The 15,514-nt window shown below is 35.6% G+C and overlaps 2 protein-coding genes across 15 annotated transcripts in view; one reads left to right on the top strand and one right to left on the bottom strand.

The window, feature by feature from the left end:
- KCNIP4 (potassium voltage-gated channel interacting protein 4) overlaps positions 1–1,783 on the top strand; it is a 390,761-nt gene extending 388,978 nt beyond the window's left edge. For 9 of the 10 annotated variants that reach the window (XM_038134762.1, XM_038134757.1, XM_038134761.1 and 6 more), the window contains exon 8: positions 162–1,783. In XM_038134762.1, the coding sequence (XP_037990690.1) occupies positions 162–209 (48 nt within the window). In that variant the 3' untranslated portion in view covers positions 210–1,783. The remainder of the gene's footprint in view (positions 1–161) is intronic. The other variant, XM_038134756.1, reaches the window with a different exon arrangement.
- A 152-nt stretch (positions 1,784–1,935) lies between these two features.
- On the bottom strand, positions 1,936–14,680 carry PACRGL (parkin coregulated like). Of its 5 annotated transcripts, none has more exons than XM_038134768.1 (10): positions 14,095–14,230; positions 13,757–13,951; positions 12,960–13,098; positions 11,613–11,749; positions 10,021–10,088; positions 8,844–8,934; positions 7,504–7,638; positions 5,667–5,774; positions 4,618–4,698; positions 1,936–3,193 (listed from the first exon to the last, which is right to left on the bottom strand). In XM_038134768.1, the coding sequence occupies exons 4-10, from the start codon at positions 11,730–11,732 to the stop codon at positions 3,137–3,139; spliced, it is 660 nt and encodes a 219-aa protein (XP_037990696.1). In that variant the 5' UTR covers positions 11,733–11,749; positions 12,960–13,098; positions 13,757–13,951; positions 14,095–14,230; the 3' UTR covers positions 1,936–3,136. The 5 variants fall into 5 exon arrangements, with proteins under 5 accessions (XP_037990696.1, XP_037990697.1, XP_037990695.1 ...); XM_038134769.1 differs by having other exon boundaries at positions 13,757–13,853; XM_038134767.1 differs by lacking the exon at positions 12,960–13,098.
- Positions 14,681–15,514: the final 834 nt, after the last annotated feature.

Genomic DNA, 15,514 nt, shown 5'->3' with positions numbered 1-15,514 from the left:
ATGGACCCATAAACAGCCTTTTTCTTCTAACTATTTCTCCAAACAAGCTGAAAAAAATATTGCAATTAACTAGAATGTTCTACCACATTTCAGTATAGATATCCACCAACTACCTCTGTAATGCTGTGTGATTTTTGGTTATGTGTTGTCTTTTTTTACAGGATGAGAATATAATGCGATCCATGCAGCTCTTTGAAAATGTGATTTAATGAAGACATTAGGTCTACAACTAATGGACAAATATGAGCTATTCTGCAACATTATCTAAAAAAAATGGATTTCCCACTTTATCATAAATAAAGTTACTCAGCTTTACACTGAGAAATGTATTATGCAAGTAAATTTTTTGTTATAAACCCTTCCCAACAAAAAAACCCTTTCTAAATTATACATAAAATCTAGCACTTCCACAGTGGCTATTGAGTTAACAGGACTGTACTGAAAAATCAGGTTCTTACAAACTCAAAATACAACTGACATTATGCACCTTTTTTATCATTCCAACCCCCAGTTAAAATAGATACAATCATACAGATATTAAATAAATATTCTTAGTTTTGCTACTCATTTGTACTGGACTAAGCTCCAGGTGTTAAAACATACTTCTTAAATCTCTAGCTTCTAATTTATGCAGAAGCATTACATTTTCTTCCCATATTTCTATAGTGTAGTGCTAATTTTTGAATAATATTTTGAGTTAAAATGCTATAATAAATGTGCGATGCACATGTTGCTATAATTGCCTTCTAACTTTGACTTGTTTTTCTCTTCAGAAAAAAAAAAAAACCAAAACCCAAACATAACTAAACAGGTAACTTGAGAGCAAGAACTGTTATAAAACAAAACAAACAAATAAACAAACAAACAAGTTGCTTATGGGTATTCTTATTCCCTAAAAAAATATGAGTAAGCTTCTCTCAATCTCACCTAATAAGTCTGCACTTCATTTATCATGACATGAATATCAGAAGTCCTACATACTGTATTTTTAATTCTTCTTGGATGTGTATGAGAAGTTCTTTGCTTAAAATTAAGGATCTTCTGACTTCCAATTTTTCATGAAGAAACCTTAACTGGATCCTAACACTGCTTTCCTAAGTATGTGTCTTTCCGCCTTTAATGAAGAAAAAGTAATGAAATTTTGAAAACTGCCATCCCACTTTAGTGCTGAGAATGAACATCACTGCATAGTAACCTCCACTAATAATGACTGCTAGAGGCTAACATCTATTTCATCTTTTTGTAATACCTTTAACTATGAGACAGAACCAGGAAAACTATGAAAACTTCAGCTATATATCATCTATATGTGATAAATGCTTTACATTTTTTAAGATCATTTCTTCATTAAGATTGGAGCTACTTAATTCTGAACCTAGAAAGATTCTTCTAAGAAAGTATGCATATAAAATATAACACTGCCCCTCCATCCATGTAATTTTTAAGATATATTGTCCACAGAGTCTACGCCAATACTTCAAAATAGGTGAAATGCTATCAGAGATAGGCCAACCTTCATTGTGACATTGCTGCAGAAAGTGTGAAAGGGGATTACTGAAGTAGAAAGAAAGTTACAAGAATTATTTTGTAAAAATAAATCAGGTATCTATTCTGGTGTAGAGATGGGATGTTAGAGGCATGTTGAAGGCTGCTCTGCTATCACCAGTGTAGGATAAGAGTAGTACAATACATGTACACCTGAAATCTGCTGTAGCGTGTTTGTGTAAACTACATGTGCACATTTTGTAAGAAAAAAAAAATAAAGTAAACATGAAGAAAAAAAGGACCATGATCAATTTTTTGAGCTGTTAAATACCTGCTGGCAAAAATGCTTATTGAAGAAATACTTTGTTTTTTTAAAACATAAATACATTTATCTTGACTTAGCACAGTTCTGATCTTGGCAGAGATCGGTCCTGAAGTGAATTTTAGTCAGGCTGTGGTAATTTAAAAGAAAATTCTGAAATTGCTTTCACATGACAGACTTTCATTAATACTCTATGCACCAGCATCTTCTTATGACAAAAAACATCCTTTCCAACAACTTTAAATGCCAGAATTGAATATTCCTTAGGGGAAAACATTCTGTGCAAATTTTGTTACTTCAGTTAACTCTCCCTGACAGTGTACACAAATACTACATGTCCCTGAACAGTATTTATTACAAGAATCAATTGGGAATTATTTTGCATTCAAATACATTAATGGACAAATGCTGTACCCTCCAAAGCTTGACAGCCAGGTAAGCTGGATTGTGCAATCTTCTTTTTGTCTTTAACTTATATTTTTCGTAGCTTCCATGTTCAGAAGTTTATTAACTTGTCTGGACCTGAATTCACAAGCAAATCCCAAGCATATCTGTAATGCTACTGAACTCAATGCGAAGGGAGCACAGTGTAACTACTCCAAAGTTGCCTCCTCCATCCAGCTCCCATTCAGTAGGCTCAAAATTAACAGTTACTAATTAGCTGAGCAAAACCTCAGCTGTGGCTCTGTGAAGCAACCTGATGCCTCTACACTGTATTCTCCAGAGCCTCTCCAGGCTCTCAAAACAACATGCTGAGAATCCACAGAGCAAGTTCAGCTTTGGACCACATGCTTCCTGTTTACTGGGTTCAGCTTCATGCCTTTAAAAGCTGACTCTGAAGAAGTCTGAGAGGGCTCACAGTTCTATGTCTAACCTCGTCCCGATGAACCTAAATCTGTCCATCTGTGCTGTCACAAAAGAAGTTATGTATTTCAAAAGCAGCTATACATATGTGATTTAGCACCAAGTTAGATTTTATTTAAGGAATTACAACAAAATTATTTTGCATCACACAAATATACAAAACATATTAAGCACTGCAGATATAATAAATGAACTTGTAATTAAAAACTAAATAAGAATCAATATTTATTCTCCTGTTAAAATAAAAGCACATTAATCAGTGTCATTGTAAGCCAAATGCATATACAAATATACAAAGAGAAGTCTTCCATAATTACATATTCACAAACTCCTGCTCTCCATCATACTGAGGAATAATTATTATTTTAAGAGAATATATCACACCCCAAATAAACGTCAGTGATATTTACAGACAGCTTCTTTCCAGACTTCACCTTACAGTATATATCACTACAGTTTCCTTGCTCAAGAGTAGATAGAACAATAGGTTGGAATTTTAGATTTGATGATCGCCACAGTTGCCTGTTGAAGAGAACAAAGCAAATTTAAACAAAATAAGGGGCACTATTACAACATATGACAGTGCTCATACAGTCTTTATAAATTGCATAATTCACAACTTTTACTTAGTTATCTTTGCTATTATCAAACTGTAGAAAGAGTAGAAAGAGTAGAAAGAGTAGAAAGAGTAAAAACATTAAAAGTTAGTATTTGCTGAGAAATTTACTGTCAAAAGGGCTGAAAATAATGAACTGAGAAAATGCACCATTGTGATAACTAATGATGGGGAGTAAACATCCAAAATAAGGGACATGTAAACTCACACCTTAAAGGGGTGCACAAATATATATATGAAATAATAAGGACTTTTATGTAGAGGAATGATGTTCTGGAAGGGATTTCCAACAAAAGTAAGAATCATATACTTTATAACTAATTTAGAAAATAAATTTGATAAATTAATTGGTTGGATTACATTATATTGATTGTAACCACAACTTAGTTTATTTCCAGGTTTTTTTACTTTATCTTATTATGGTATTTTTAAAAGATATACAGAAAGACCTACTCACAAAACAGGTAAGACTACAAGAAATCAGGGGATTGACAGAAGAATTAGAGGTTAATAACTCACTGGATTAATTATATTATCTAGATCTAAATTTTCAGAACATTAAGACAAGCCATAATTTTCCTTTTCTTGTCTCACTTTATACAAATAAAGCACTCTCATCCTCCTTCATTTTTCATGATGTTTTTCAAGTCTGTAATACAAACACTGCTACTGCTCTTAAATGAACATGAGCACACACACAAAAATGAAGAGGCAACTACTGATTATTTGGGCACCTACAGGCTAAGGCACACAAGCTCAGTACTGCTAGGCCTGCCTGTATGGTCCCTGCTCCTCAAGTTATTCCTACTCTTTATGAATTACCATTTAATATAACACATACAACTGTTCATAGAGTCAAGAAAGCAAATATTTTCTCTTCTAGAAGAACATCTACGTCAGTAGTCCTCATTTTTTTCTCCTTTTCTCCTTTGTGCACAATGTACAGCACATTTGTCAAAATAATGTTCAACAGAAGAAACCTCTGCAATCTATTACTTAAAGCATCTTTTTGATTTATAGCCATTGCAGATCCAAACTCTGGGTTAACCAGGGTGGGCTGGAATGTGAGTGTCACACTCCCTCAAGAAATAGCATAAACAATAAACTATTAGTGGGAACAGGCAGGCATCATCAATAACAGCAAAAAGTAACTTTTTGCAAGAGTAAAAATCTTGTTGAGAAACACATTTAGTCCCAGAAAATGGAACACCAAGTATGTATCCCCGTCATACTGAAGCAAGAACATGGCAACAAAACCAGAGATGAAAGCTTTTCTGACACAATTGTATTCAAAAGTGTAGATTAGTGAATAAACATCTGATCAAGTCACCTTTCCACCACAGTGCTCCAACTTTTGTAAAGCAACAGTAACTTCTTCTCTATATTTCTTGTCCATTAATCTCTTTAAAAGCTATTGGAAAAGTAAAACAAAAAGGTTTGTTGCACAATATAGTACAATATATGCAAAGAGGCAATATTTGTTACTTTATTCCATCTTACCTTTGCAAAATTGAAGCCACAAAGAAACATAACTTCATAACTTGTAACTGATGTCAAAGTATGGAAATCAATAAAAGCAAATGGAATAAAAAGTTAACTAAAGAGAAACTTAAATTCAAACGAAACTGACCTGTTAACCCACAAAAATATTTCTTTTCCTTTTACCAAACAAATTTGAAAAAAAATCCACCTTAAAAAAAAGTAATTCTTAAAGAGTTGTCCACAGGAAAAGTTAACTTTTTTTCCATGTGCATTGGAAGAGATTTATTGTAGTAGAATTCTTAAAAAAAACCTGCTGCAATTTCTCTCTTCTGTATTGATTGTCAAAAAAGGTCCTTTTATTTTGCTGTAAAAGTATACTTTGCAAGCAGGTTAAAAGGCACCATGAAAAGCTTGTTTGACAGAGGAAGGATGTCCTCAGAATAACTTGAAATAAAAATACTTCTCATAATCCCACTCAAAGTTATTTAATGATAACTTCCTTGTGCAGAATTCCCATCTGAAAGGAATGGGAATATTTGCTTCTGTTAATGTATTGAAACATTCATGGTTTTGCTAAGATATTCAGACTTAAAATTAAAAACTCATTTTGCAATAAATTTTGCTCCAAAACAAAGCATCTGCATGTTTTCATAAATTGTAGAGAGAAGACTTCCATTACTCTCCAGTTTACATTAACAACAGTTTTTGGACCTTGCTAGAACTTTGTAAGTCACCATATTATAAAAGAACAAGGACTCACACTGGGGACTGTATGAAATAATGCTTTTCATGGAACTGCTGTATCCTCCACTGTATCTGTGCAGATAGTACAGTAACATCTCAATAAGAATGCCATGAAAATACAAATGATTTTTTATTACAGCATTTAAAACTTACATTTGTGAGTAGAAGTTTAAGATGGTCATTAAGAGATGGGCCAACAACAGCACTCAATTGCACTAAAGCATCCAATCCCCTTCCAAATACTTCATCATCTGCATGGGCCTTTAGAAGGGGAAGAAAGAAAGGAAATCTTGTGAGTAAGATTCAGACAAAGTAAGTTTTTCTAAACTGCAATCTCTGCATTATGATTGTATGGAGGAGTTTTAAACACTGAAACTCATTATAGCAATTGCTAATTGCTATAATGATACAAGTTTAGAAACAGAAGTACAATATGACTGAATATTAGTCTCTAGATGCCAAATTTAAAGGCAAGGCATATTTTTAAAGTGGAAAACAAAGCATCCATGAAATTTCCACAAAACTCTTGCATTTCTTCTGAGACAACAAAACTAATAATTTACTATTGCTGAAATAAGAAATGTGGCATGCAGAAAAGCTTGCTACAATGAAAATTTCAGTATTTCACAGCATATTAGAAATAACCTTTCAAATGCTAATACGCTGAAATTGAGAGACACCATTTTAGTTAAAAATGTTATGAATTCTGGGTAATTTCTATGTAATTCATAATAATAACTTTCTTTGTTGGACAAACAGAGGAGTCAATGACTTTTTGCCTCAATTATTTTAGTCCCTTGCCAACTACATCTGCCAGCAGTTATCAGGATCTTATCTACTTCTATGGTTCTTTGTCATCTTTTTTTCTCCCATGGGAAGGTTCTTCTGTACCTGACTTCTCTAATGGTTTAGTTATGCTGCTTTTCCTTTAGCAGAGAAATAAACTCATAACAACTTATTTTGATCTCATACTAAATTATAAGTTTATTTAAACAACTATTTTTCCTCTCCAGCATCCAGGCCCTGAACATTTTCTTTTTAACTAGAAATCATGGACTGCTTGTCTAGTAGAAGATTTAACAAGACATAATACCAAAATAGTGCAACAATAAAAATCAGAAAAGTAATGTTAATTGGAGGAAGAGACAAGAATAATTTTTCTAATTTTGCCTTTAAGCTTATCCAAAGATAGTGATAACACACAATTATGAACTTCTGTTACATCTCTGATTTGAGATCATAATTAATTTTCAAACTTCAAGACATCTCTGTTAAATCAGAACTGAAACACAGCTAGATTAAGGGACAGCTACTCACTGTACCAGAAAAGGGCTCTCAAAGACATGAAAGAGATCCAAAAGAAATAACCTTCAAAGCCAATATCTCACTTTATTTTCTGATGGTGTAGAAGAGTTAAAAACATTTTTTAAAATTAAGAATATGACCTCAAACACTATAAATGTATTCTTCCTTTTTCCTCATTGACATATTCTGGAGATGGTGCTGTGCAGGGCTGGGAATTGGACCCAATGATCCTTGTGGGTCTCTTACTTTGTGATTCTATTTTACCTTTGTAGCATGTTTGGAATTGTTACATGTAATAGATGAGTATTTATTCCTGCATATCCATTTTACTTCACCTAATTTTTATTTTTTGTGCATTATTGAGTGGATATATAAAAAAGCCCACAAATACATAATTTATTTCTGCTTATATTAAAACCTTTAAGAGAACAGTTTCATAAAATTTTCCTATAGATGCTGTCACATAGTTATACAAGGAGTTGCTCATCTTAATTTATATTTACAGACATATTTAGCTAATAAATCAAGGCAGAGTTAACAACAGAAAGAGAAATCATTCCTACCCCCCAAACCAAAAGCCCATGCGATAGATTTATTACATTAATATTACCCACGTAGTTCCCACCAGCAGCAGGAAAAAAAAAATCAAACCCATTAAAATCTCTGCATAATGAGTAAGACATACCAATGCAGCCTTTAAGACTGGAACTAGACGAGGCAACAAGGGAATAACTTTTTCAGCAGCACCTTCAACCAGAAGTAATTCTTTAAAACCCTCCTTGGAAACAAAAGTGTAGGGATGTTTTGTCTCTCTTAGTCCCTGTTGCAAATGTAAAACATGGTTTTCTTAATAGTGAGCCTTCTTTTAAACAAAAACATGTTTTAAAAGTTCCATACAGCAGCAAGACCATGTTTAGATTTTGTCAGATCAGTTCAAAACAAAAAGTACACTAACTCCACCATGTGGAGCCACTGGGTACAACTCTGCTCACAGAATATTCTCATTCATTTTTCTTTTAGAATATTAAATATTAAAATTTACATTATGAATACTGCCAATTCAATCAATATTTGTACCTCACTACCTTTAATCTAACAACCCAAAGTATTTTTTCAATGAGAACACAAACTAGAACAGGCTATATCTGTATAGGGGTTTTGTACCCTGAAAGCAAAAAAGAACAGAAGGTGAGCTATGGAAGGAAAGACACCCCACACCACATACCTCTCTATGCAACACTAAAAATTTGTAGATAGCACAAAGATGCACATCTAGAGAAGGTCTGACTGGCAAAACTCAAAGATTTAAAGCCATGCGTCTGAAGCCTTTTTTCTTAACATAAAAGAAGTTTTTTAGGAATTCACAGTTGTGTTTAGAATTTAAAAAAAAAAAGAAAAAAAAGAAACAAAGGGGAAAAAATAAAGAAAATAAAAAGAAAACAACAGGGGAAAAAAGAAAAAAAATAATGTAAGCCATCTCAGTATTTACACTTTATTCTACCTGCAACATTGGATTCAGCATTTATTTAGACACCTGGAACATATTTGGTAATAAATGTCACAGAAGGTTCTGAGAAAACAGAAGCCTCAACATACTGTATAGTACTCCCACTTACTTACAGGATCCTATTTCCACTGTACCAATTCAATCTATTGAGGAGAGCATTCTTACTTCAAAAGGTAGGTGTTATACACAAAAATAAGCAAAACAATTTAGTTTACAAAAGAATCTGCAAAACCACTAATTTCATTCAAGAGATGGGCATCTGAGATGCGGTCTTGCATTGGACCAGTATCTTGAAGATTACACAGCTCTACCTGGCTCTCCCAGAAAGCTCTAACTAAAGAACTACAAATAGCAATGTTCTTGACCATTTTCATTCATTCAACATCCTCACAAGTGGAGTTTTTTTTTTTATATTTCTCTAGAAGCTGAGCCTAAACTAGCTAACTTTGATTGTTAAAAAATGACATTTGCAAATAGGAAATGGTTGTGTGCTTAATGTTGCAAGAAATTGAGTTTACCTCTGCCAATGTTAAAAGAAGAGGATCAAAAGGAACAGTTTCAGGAGGGCATTCCCACTGCAGTTTGTGCTTTACTGATCCATGCACTAACCTATATGAGGAATGAAGTTTTAACAAAATAACATATATAACACATTATTTATTGCTAACACTATTTGCTTTAAATGTATCACCAATTGGTTTGTTGTATTCCTACACTACATACACCATCTCAATACATTATGCTCTCCTTAGTGAAATTAGAGGATCACAGAACCAACTAAGTTGGCAAAGATCTCTGGGATCATGGAGTCCAACCTGTGTGTATGTATAATGGTTAACAGTGCAATTATACTAAAATCCCATAATATGGCAGTTTTCAAAATTCTGCTCCTAATCACAAAGAAATCAGCAAATAGAAGTTATAAAAATTATAGAAGCCTCTCATGCCAGCACAGAAGATACTCATTTTCCAAAGTTACTTATTTTGATAAGTATATCAAGGAATCTTTTTCCTCAAATAGCAATGGGTAAGGTAAAGCAGTTGAAACTTAAGGAAAATCATACTGGAATTTACTATTTACTCCTAAGATGCAAATAAATGTATTAATACTATGTATTAATGATTATTTGATACAATTATATACATATACTTCTTATTAATGATGGCTTAAATTTTTGTAAATTCTGCATCCATGTGACAAAGCACCAGAATGTTTATTGTCTAGGCAAGTATATAACTAAGTAACTTAAAATACCCTAAACTTACTGGCAAGTAGTTCTGTTAATATTTGATATGCCTGAAAACTGCAGAATAGGAAATTCAATAACACATCATACTACTAAGGCTGTGAAAGGTCTACCTATTAAAACAGCACTAATTTTATTATCTTTGTTAGAAGGGATAAGTAAATACAATTACCTGAAAAAATATTTTGTGAAAGATGCTTAGGAAACCAAATGTGCACATACTTAACTATTCTTTAAAAATGTGGCTTTGATATTAATACAGCACAAAAAAAGAACCAAAAGAAGACAATTTCAAAGGCATGGAAAGTTGCTTTCTGCTCTGAAAAGAGTTAAGTATTGGAAATTTCTCCAGAATTGAATGGAATTAAACAACCTAACTAAAAGAGGAAACATGAAGAGATGTATTTCATAATATATTTAGTAAAAATAAAAACCAAACCAAACATACCTGCACGGAATGCCACCTCTAGCATATGTAGCAGCAAATGCAGATGGTGGTTGAGAATAAGCACGAAACTGCAAGGACAGAAAAAAAAAAGCATTATTTATTTATAACAGTAATGTTTTATAGCTATTATGAATGTGTTAAAACTGAAGTTTACCAAAAAATTAACTTAATCATATGATTACAAAACAAATCAAAAAAAAAGAACTGCAGCTATGAAGTGGAAAACATGTAAGTGATACACTTATCTGAAAACTGCTTTTAAGACTCATCGGTCTGGGGAGTTGTTAAAATGAATAAAAATGTACAATCAGTGGTCTCCTGATGGAATCACTTTATTTTTCTATTTTTTTCTTGCAAATAGTAATATTAAAGTCTTACAGGTTCTTTCCTAAGCAGAGCAAGGAGCTCCCACTTCCCTGAAGCTCTTGTTGTTATATTGGTAACATGCAGAAGGCAGTTTTACTGCAATTCCATCTTGATCTGAGTATAAACAAAAGTATATGATGGCAAGATGTGGGAGAAACCCCAAATATTGGGCAAGATGGTGGGAGGGCACTGCAAATGCACAGGGAAGTTCATACTGGGTGAGAATCTAGGAAGGACACACTGGAGAAGGAAAATAGGACCTTCATGCAAGGAAAAACTGCACAAATTTGTTTTTTATAATATATATGTTTCTTATGCATATGAACTATTATATTATTTATTAGCATGATCCTTAATGCTGCTTCCCAAATAATACACCTTATCACAAAGCATTCAGAAGGAAATACCATGAAATCTCAATTGTTATCTTTTGAGTGTTTAAACCTACATTAAGATTAGCAGAATTTTGTTCATGGCTTAATTTTGGTCATTGAGCTACTTGCAAAGAGATTTCAAGTAAAAAAGATGCCCACATTAAAGTATTCAGCTTCTGTTTATCAGTAGAGTACCTCTGCATTTCATTCACTTTCCGAAAAGCCTGTGACACTACTAATTGCCAAATTCTATGGCCCAGTGGTGAACTATAATCCATGCATTCAATGCTAGTTCTCCAGGCACGGGGTCTTCCAGGAAATAAACAACTCCTTTCATTACTACTCTCCCAAGAACACAAGTTTTTCCTGAAGGATTACACAGTCACACTAACTGTGAGTTTCAAATAATGCTCACCAGCAATTAATTTGCCAGATTTTATGAGACCTTGAATACCTTCAATGTGTGCCACCTGATTCTTGGTTTCATTGCATAACTGAAATAAGTTTCTCTAAAGCAGCAGGTGCCAAAGCTTAGAAGTAAGAAAAAAACAACTCTTTTTAATGCTTAGCTCTAAATCTCTTTTTAGGGCAATAGTACATAAAAAATAACAGTTACCATCCAAGCCACAACTGTACCAAAATACACTTTTATAGAAATGTAATAAACAATGCCTTCAGGCATTTGAGCTAAGAAGATAAGGTATGCATGATTAATAAAAAGTTTAATAAAAGTTTAATAAAAGTTTAAAAAATAGGACCAGAAGAAGCATGTCCTGCATGTCATTTCATAAAGTAAGGAGCACTCTTCAAACCACAGATGGATTTGAACCAAACAAAACCACCACCACCTACACATACTGGATCAATAGTTTTAGGATTCAGCTTGGCACTAGGCTTCGGCTGTGATTCTGGAGAACATGTCTTGCTTTTCTGGGCTGCAGACTTTGTTTTTATTTGGATGCCTGATGACATTCTTAGAACATTGCTTCCTACAAAAAAAAAAATTAAAGACATTAAATAATTTCCATTCCTATAAGACAGAATACGAAGGGTTAGAATCCCCAGGCCCAAAGACTGACATGATCAACCAACCAAGTAAATCTGAATAAGTGCACTAGGAAACAGATGGTCGTTCTTATATATTGGACACAGTGCATGGGACAATTGTCATAGTCCTGTCACTCCATATTTCAAATGCACACATTTCCTAACCTGCTCTTCTTTACTTGTGTTCTTTGAGACCTGCAGCAAAAGTGAATTAGGTACAGTCTACTTTTAGAGTAGCCTACAAAAATATGAGCAGCAGCACAGGCCTCAGCAGAAGAGCCCAGAGTCAAATGGGCACAGTTACATCAGAAGAAGGCAACAATTGTGGAAGGCCCAGGATGAAGGAATGAAGCAAGTACATTCAAGACACAAAACCCAAACCACAATCAATAAGAGATGAGAACAGAAATGTAAAAAAAAAAAAAAAAGAACACAGAAAATGAATTCCAATTCCACTAAGAAGAATGAAAGAATGAAAGCACTTTTTTTTTAAAGACTGCAAAAATAACTTTGTCTACATCATTTTATACTGATTTAAGTACACATCTTCTGTAAGTCAATATATCACTACAAATGTACGTAATTGGGTTGACGTGTCCCTAATAAAAATAATAGTTCTTTACTTATTTATCATACCAAGTCTGATATTATGATGAATAATATAAATGATTCCTGGGAGATTACAAGATTTCAAATATTAATAAAAATATAAATAGTGAAAACCCTGGTTTTGAATATTATAATGTTCAGTAATTTTTGCTGTGGTGTATTCTGCATGGAAAAAAAATTAGTAAACAAGACATTAGATTCCTATTGTGAAAAAGCAATTACACCATATAGAGATGGTGTAGTATAATAGAGATGGTGTAGTAAAATAATAGGAAGCCCACACAGAAACAAACATTGCCTCAGGGATGAGCAGTGTGCTTGCTGTCCAGCCATCACTCTTGGTGACACCTGTTTTAGTTAAAAATGTTATTAAGTGCCAATACTGAGATCAGGATGAATGAGAGACAGAACTGCCATGCTACTCTCTCACCCTCAGCTCTGTCAGCCACCTGCCCTAATCTCTGCCATACTCTTGCACATGCACTCCTTGTTTAGCTTGGATATTCTAATTCTTCCCTCTGAGCAGGATTTCCAGTCAGGTACCTTTGTCATCATCTACGTTATGAAATCTTTAGGATTGCTTCTGTTTCTGGTAAGTGATAAGGTCCCAGCACATGTGTAGATATGCTGTCTCTATGACTTGTGAAAAGAATTAAATGAAGTGTCCAAGTTTTACTGAATGCTGTGAAACAACACATAATAATGATTAGCAAATCAGCTAAAATACAAAGCAAAACTAAAACTGAAACTTTAAATCAATACTTCTTTACTGATGATTTAATCAGATCTAGTACTTCAAATCACTTCACCTACTGTACATTTTGTTTTCTCTTTCCCACCATTTCCAGAATGTGGCCTGCCTCCACTGAAAGTCTTTTTGAAAGAAATAATACACCACAATTAGTCAATTAAATCTCTTCAGAACTCACAGGAACTTACATGACAGTTATGGGAACTATTCTTGCTGTAAAATGGAAGTCAAATGGAAAACATTAATATAGAAATATTACTTGTTGTGATTTTGTATGTCCATTTACTATCATAAAGTTCTATTCACATTAGCATTAGAAGACAGATTTTTAACTGTCAGAAAATTAAGAATCAAAATCGTTTCATACTATAAAAGCACCAGATAAGTTCTTGACAGTAGCAGCATGAATCACAAAGCAGTGCTTCCTGTATCAGACTTTGAAATGTACAAATAATACAGTCGGCTTGCTAATACTTGTATAAATATTTTTCTTAGGAAAGTGTTTAGAAGTAATTGAGATGTTTTAAATTTTTTTTTCTATTTTCCAAGTAATGAAAATACATGCTAAGGTACATTAGATAGCACTGACCAGAAAAAGTACTTTCCACGAGGAGGTCTCACTCTTCAGAGATGAATGCTCTCACGCAGTGCGGAGCTGGAAGGGTCACACGGTTTTGTAGAGAGATCTGACAGGTGAAGCACAGCCGTGAATCAAACAAGGGAGGTTTGATACAGAAGTGACCCATCTACTGGCAGATGACAGATTTCAAATAAAGGAGCGACACTTTAAACAGAAATAGGAGAAGCACTTTTAAGAGACATCTTTCAAAGGAGGAAAAGCGCAGCCCTGAGTTCGGGATCTAGAAGTCACTTAAGGCAGGCGGAATGGAGGTCAGCAGGATCTGAAAGGCGAGCTTGCTCCCTTACCCTGCTGAGTGCCAGCTCTCCCGGAGTGCAGGGGCAGAAACACATGAGGGGCGTCGAGCGCCGTCACCGCCGGGAGGCTCGGGCAGAGAAGCTCCGGCGAGTTCCCACAGAGCCCCCGGCCCGGCCCGGCTCTCTGCAGCGCCGTGGGACACCAGGGACCCCGCGGGAGCACGAGGGGGCCGCCCGCTGCCCTGGGCCCTGTCCCGGCCCCGGCTCCCGCTGCCTGGGCACGCCGGGCTCCGGCCACTCCGGGCACTCCAGGCACGCCGGGCAGCGCCGGGCTCCGGACAGCGCCGGGCTCCGGGCACTCCGGGCACTCCGGGCAGCGCCGGGCTCCGGGCAGCGCCGGGCCCCGGGCACGCCGGACAGCGCCGGGATCCGGGCAGCGCCGGGCTCCGGGCACTCCGGGCAGCGCCGGGCTCCGGGCAGCGCCGGGCCCCGGGCACGCCGGGCCCCGGGCACGCCGGACAGCGCCGGGATCCGGGCAGCGCCGGGCTCCGGGCACTCCGGGCAGGCCGGGGTCCGGACAGCGCCGTCCCCGCTCCCCGCGGGCCCCGGAGCCGCCGACGCTTCCTGCCGGTTGCCAGGGGAACTACGGGCCGCCGGCAGCTCAAACTGCCTCCGTGCTTGCTGCAGACGGAGAGACAAGGAGATTGAAAAATCGATTTTTTAATTTAATTTCTTTTTTTAATTTTTAAATTTTTAAAATTTTTTTTCAGCCTACTTTGTATGCTGTGATTAAAATAAGAACGGTGAATTTTCAGGTGACACAGCCACTCGGTTTTATCCACTTTTTAAATACCTTCCCAAGTATACAATCCACTCCTACAATACTGAAAGTTCCACTGGAAACACAGCAGCACATCTGACTGTGGTAAATGAGCTTTTGGGTAAAAGGCTACTTTTTCACTTAACTACGAGAGTGCTTTCTTGCTTTCCTCTATAAATGTGTATATTCATTTGTGCACACAAAAATAAATCTTCAAGCAAAATGTTTCCTCGGTTTGCTTAAACTGGTTGGGATGGAAGCTTTCCACCATTACATTCTTTCTCACTTCTGTCATTTCTACTGCAGAACTGAATGTGGATAAGTGAGAGTAGTCTCATGATTTTCCACAGGAAAAAAAAAATGCACTGACAATGGTAAAAAGTAGTCATAGACTATTTGAAAAATGCCATTGGCATTAGATTTTGGGCAATGAAGGCATTCATAATTGGTTTTATCCAACATAAATACTTTATATCTGCCAATAATGGTGAGTCAAAAGTGAGGACATCTGCAGAGTTAGGGCTGCATAATTGCCTGCCATTGAAATGCATTAGTGCAAGAGGCAAGAGACTATTTGGAAATGCAGAAAGAAAATATCTATAAATAATATTGGAGAAAGGAGGATTTTTTTTTCCTAAGTGTTTTTAACTA

This window comes from Motacilla alba, chromosome 4, assembly GCF_015832195.1.
Source record: "Motacilla alba alba isolate MOTALB_02 chromosome 4, Motacilla_alba_V1.0_pri, whole genome shotgun sequence".
In the NCBI taxonomy this organism is placed as follows: Eukaryota; Metazoa; Chordata; class Aves; order Passeriformes; family Motacillidae; genus Motacilla; species Motacilla alba.
The sequence above is the reverse complement of the archived record's forward strand: the minus strand, read 5'-3'. Positions and strand labels throughout refer to the sequence as shown.

What these genes read in the sequence shown, in the direction of transcription:
- PACRGL (XM_038134768.1), bottom strand. Translation starts at nt 11,732, where the DNA reads ATGTCATCAGGCATCCAAATAAAAACAAAGTCTGCAGCCCAGAAAAGC. An exon ending in AAACTATTGATCCAGTATGT is followed by an intron (nt 10,089 to 11,612) that starts GTAGGTGGTGGT and finishes CTGTCCTTGCAG; the next exon opens with TTTCGTGCTTATTCTCAACC. An exon ending in CAGTCTTAAAGGCTGCATTG is followed by an intron (nt 5,775 to 7,503) that starts GTATGTCTTACT and finishes CCCCTTCTAAAG; the next exon opens with GCCCATGCAGATGATGAAGT.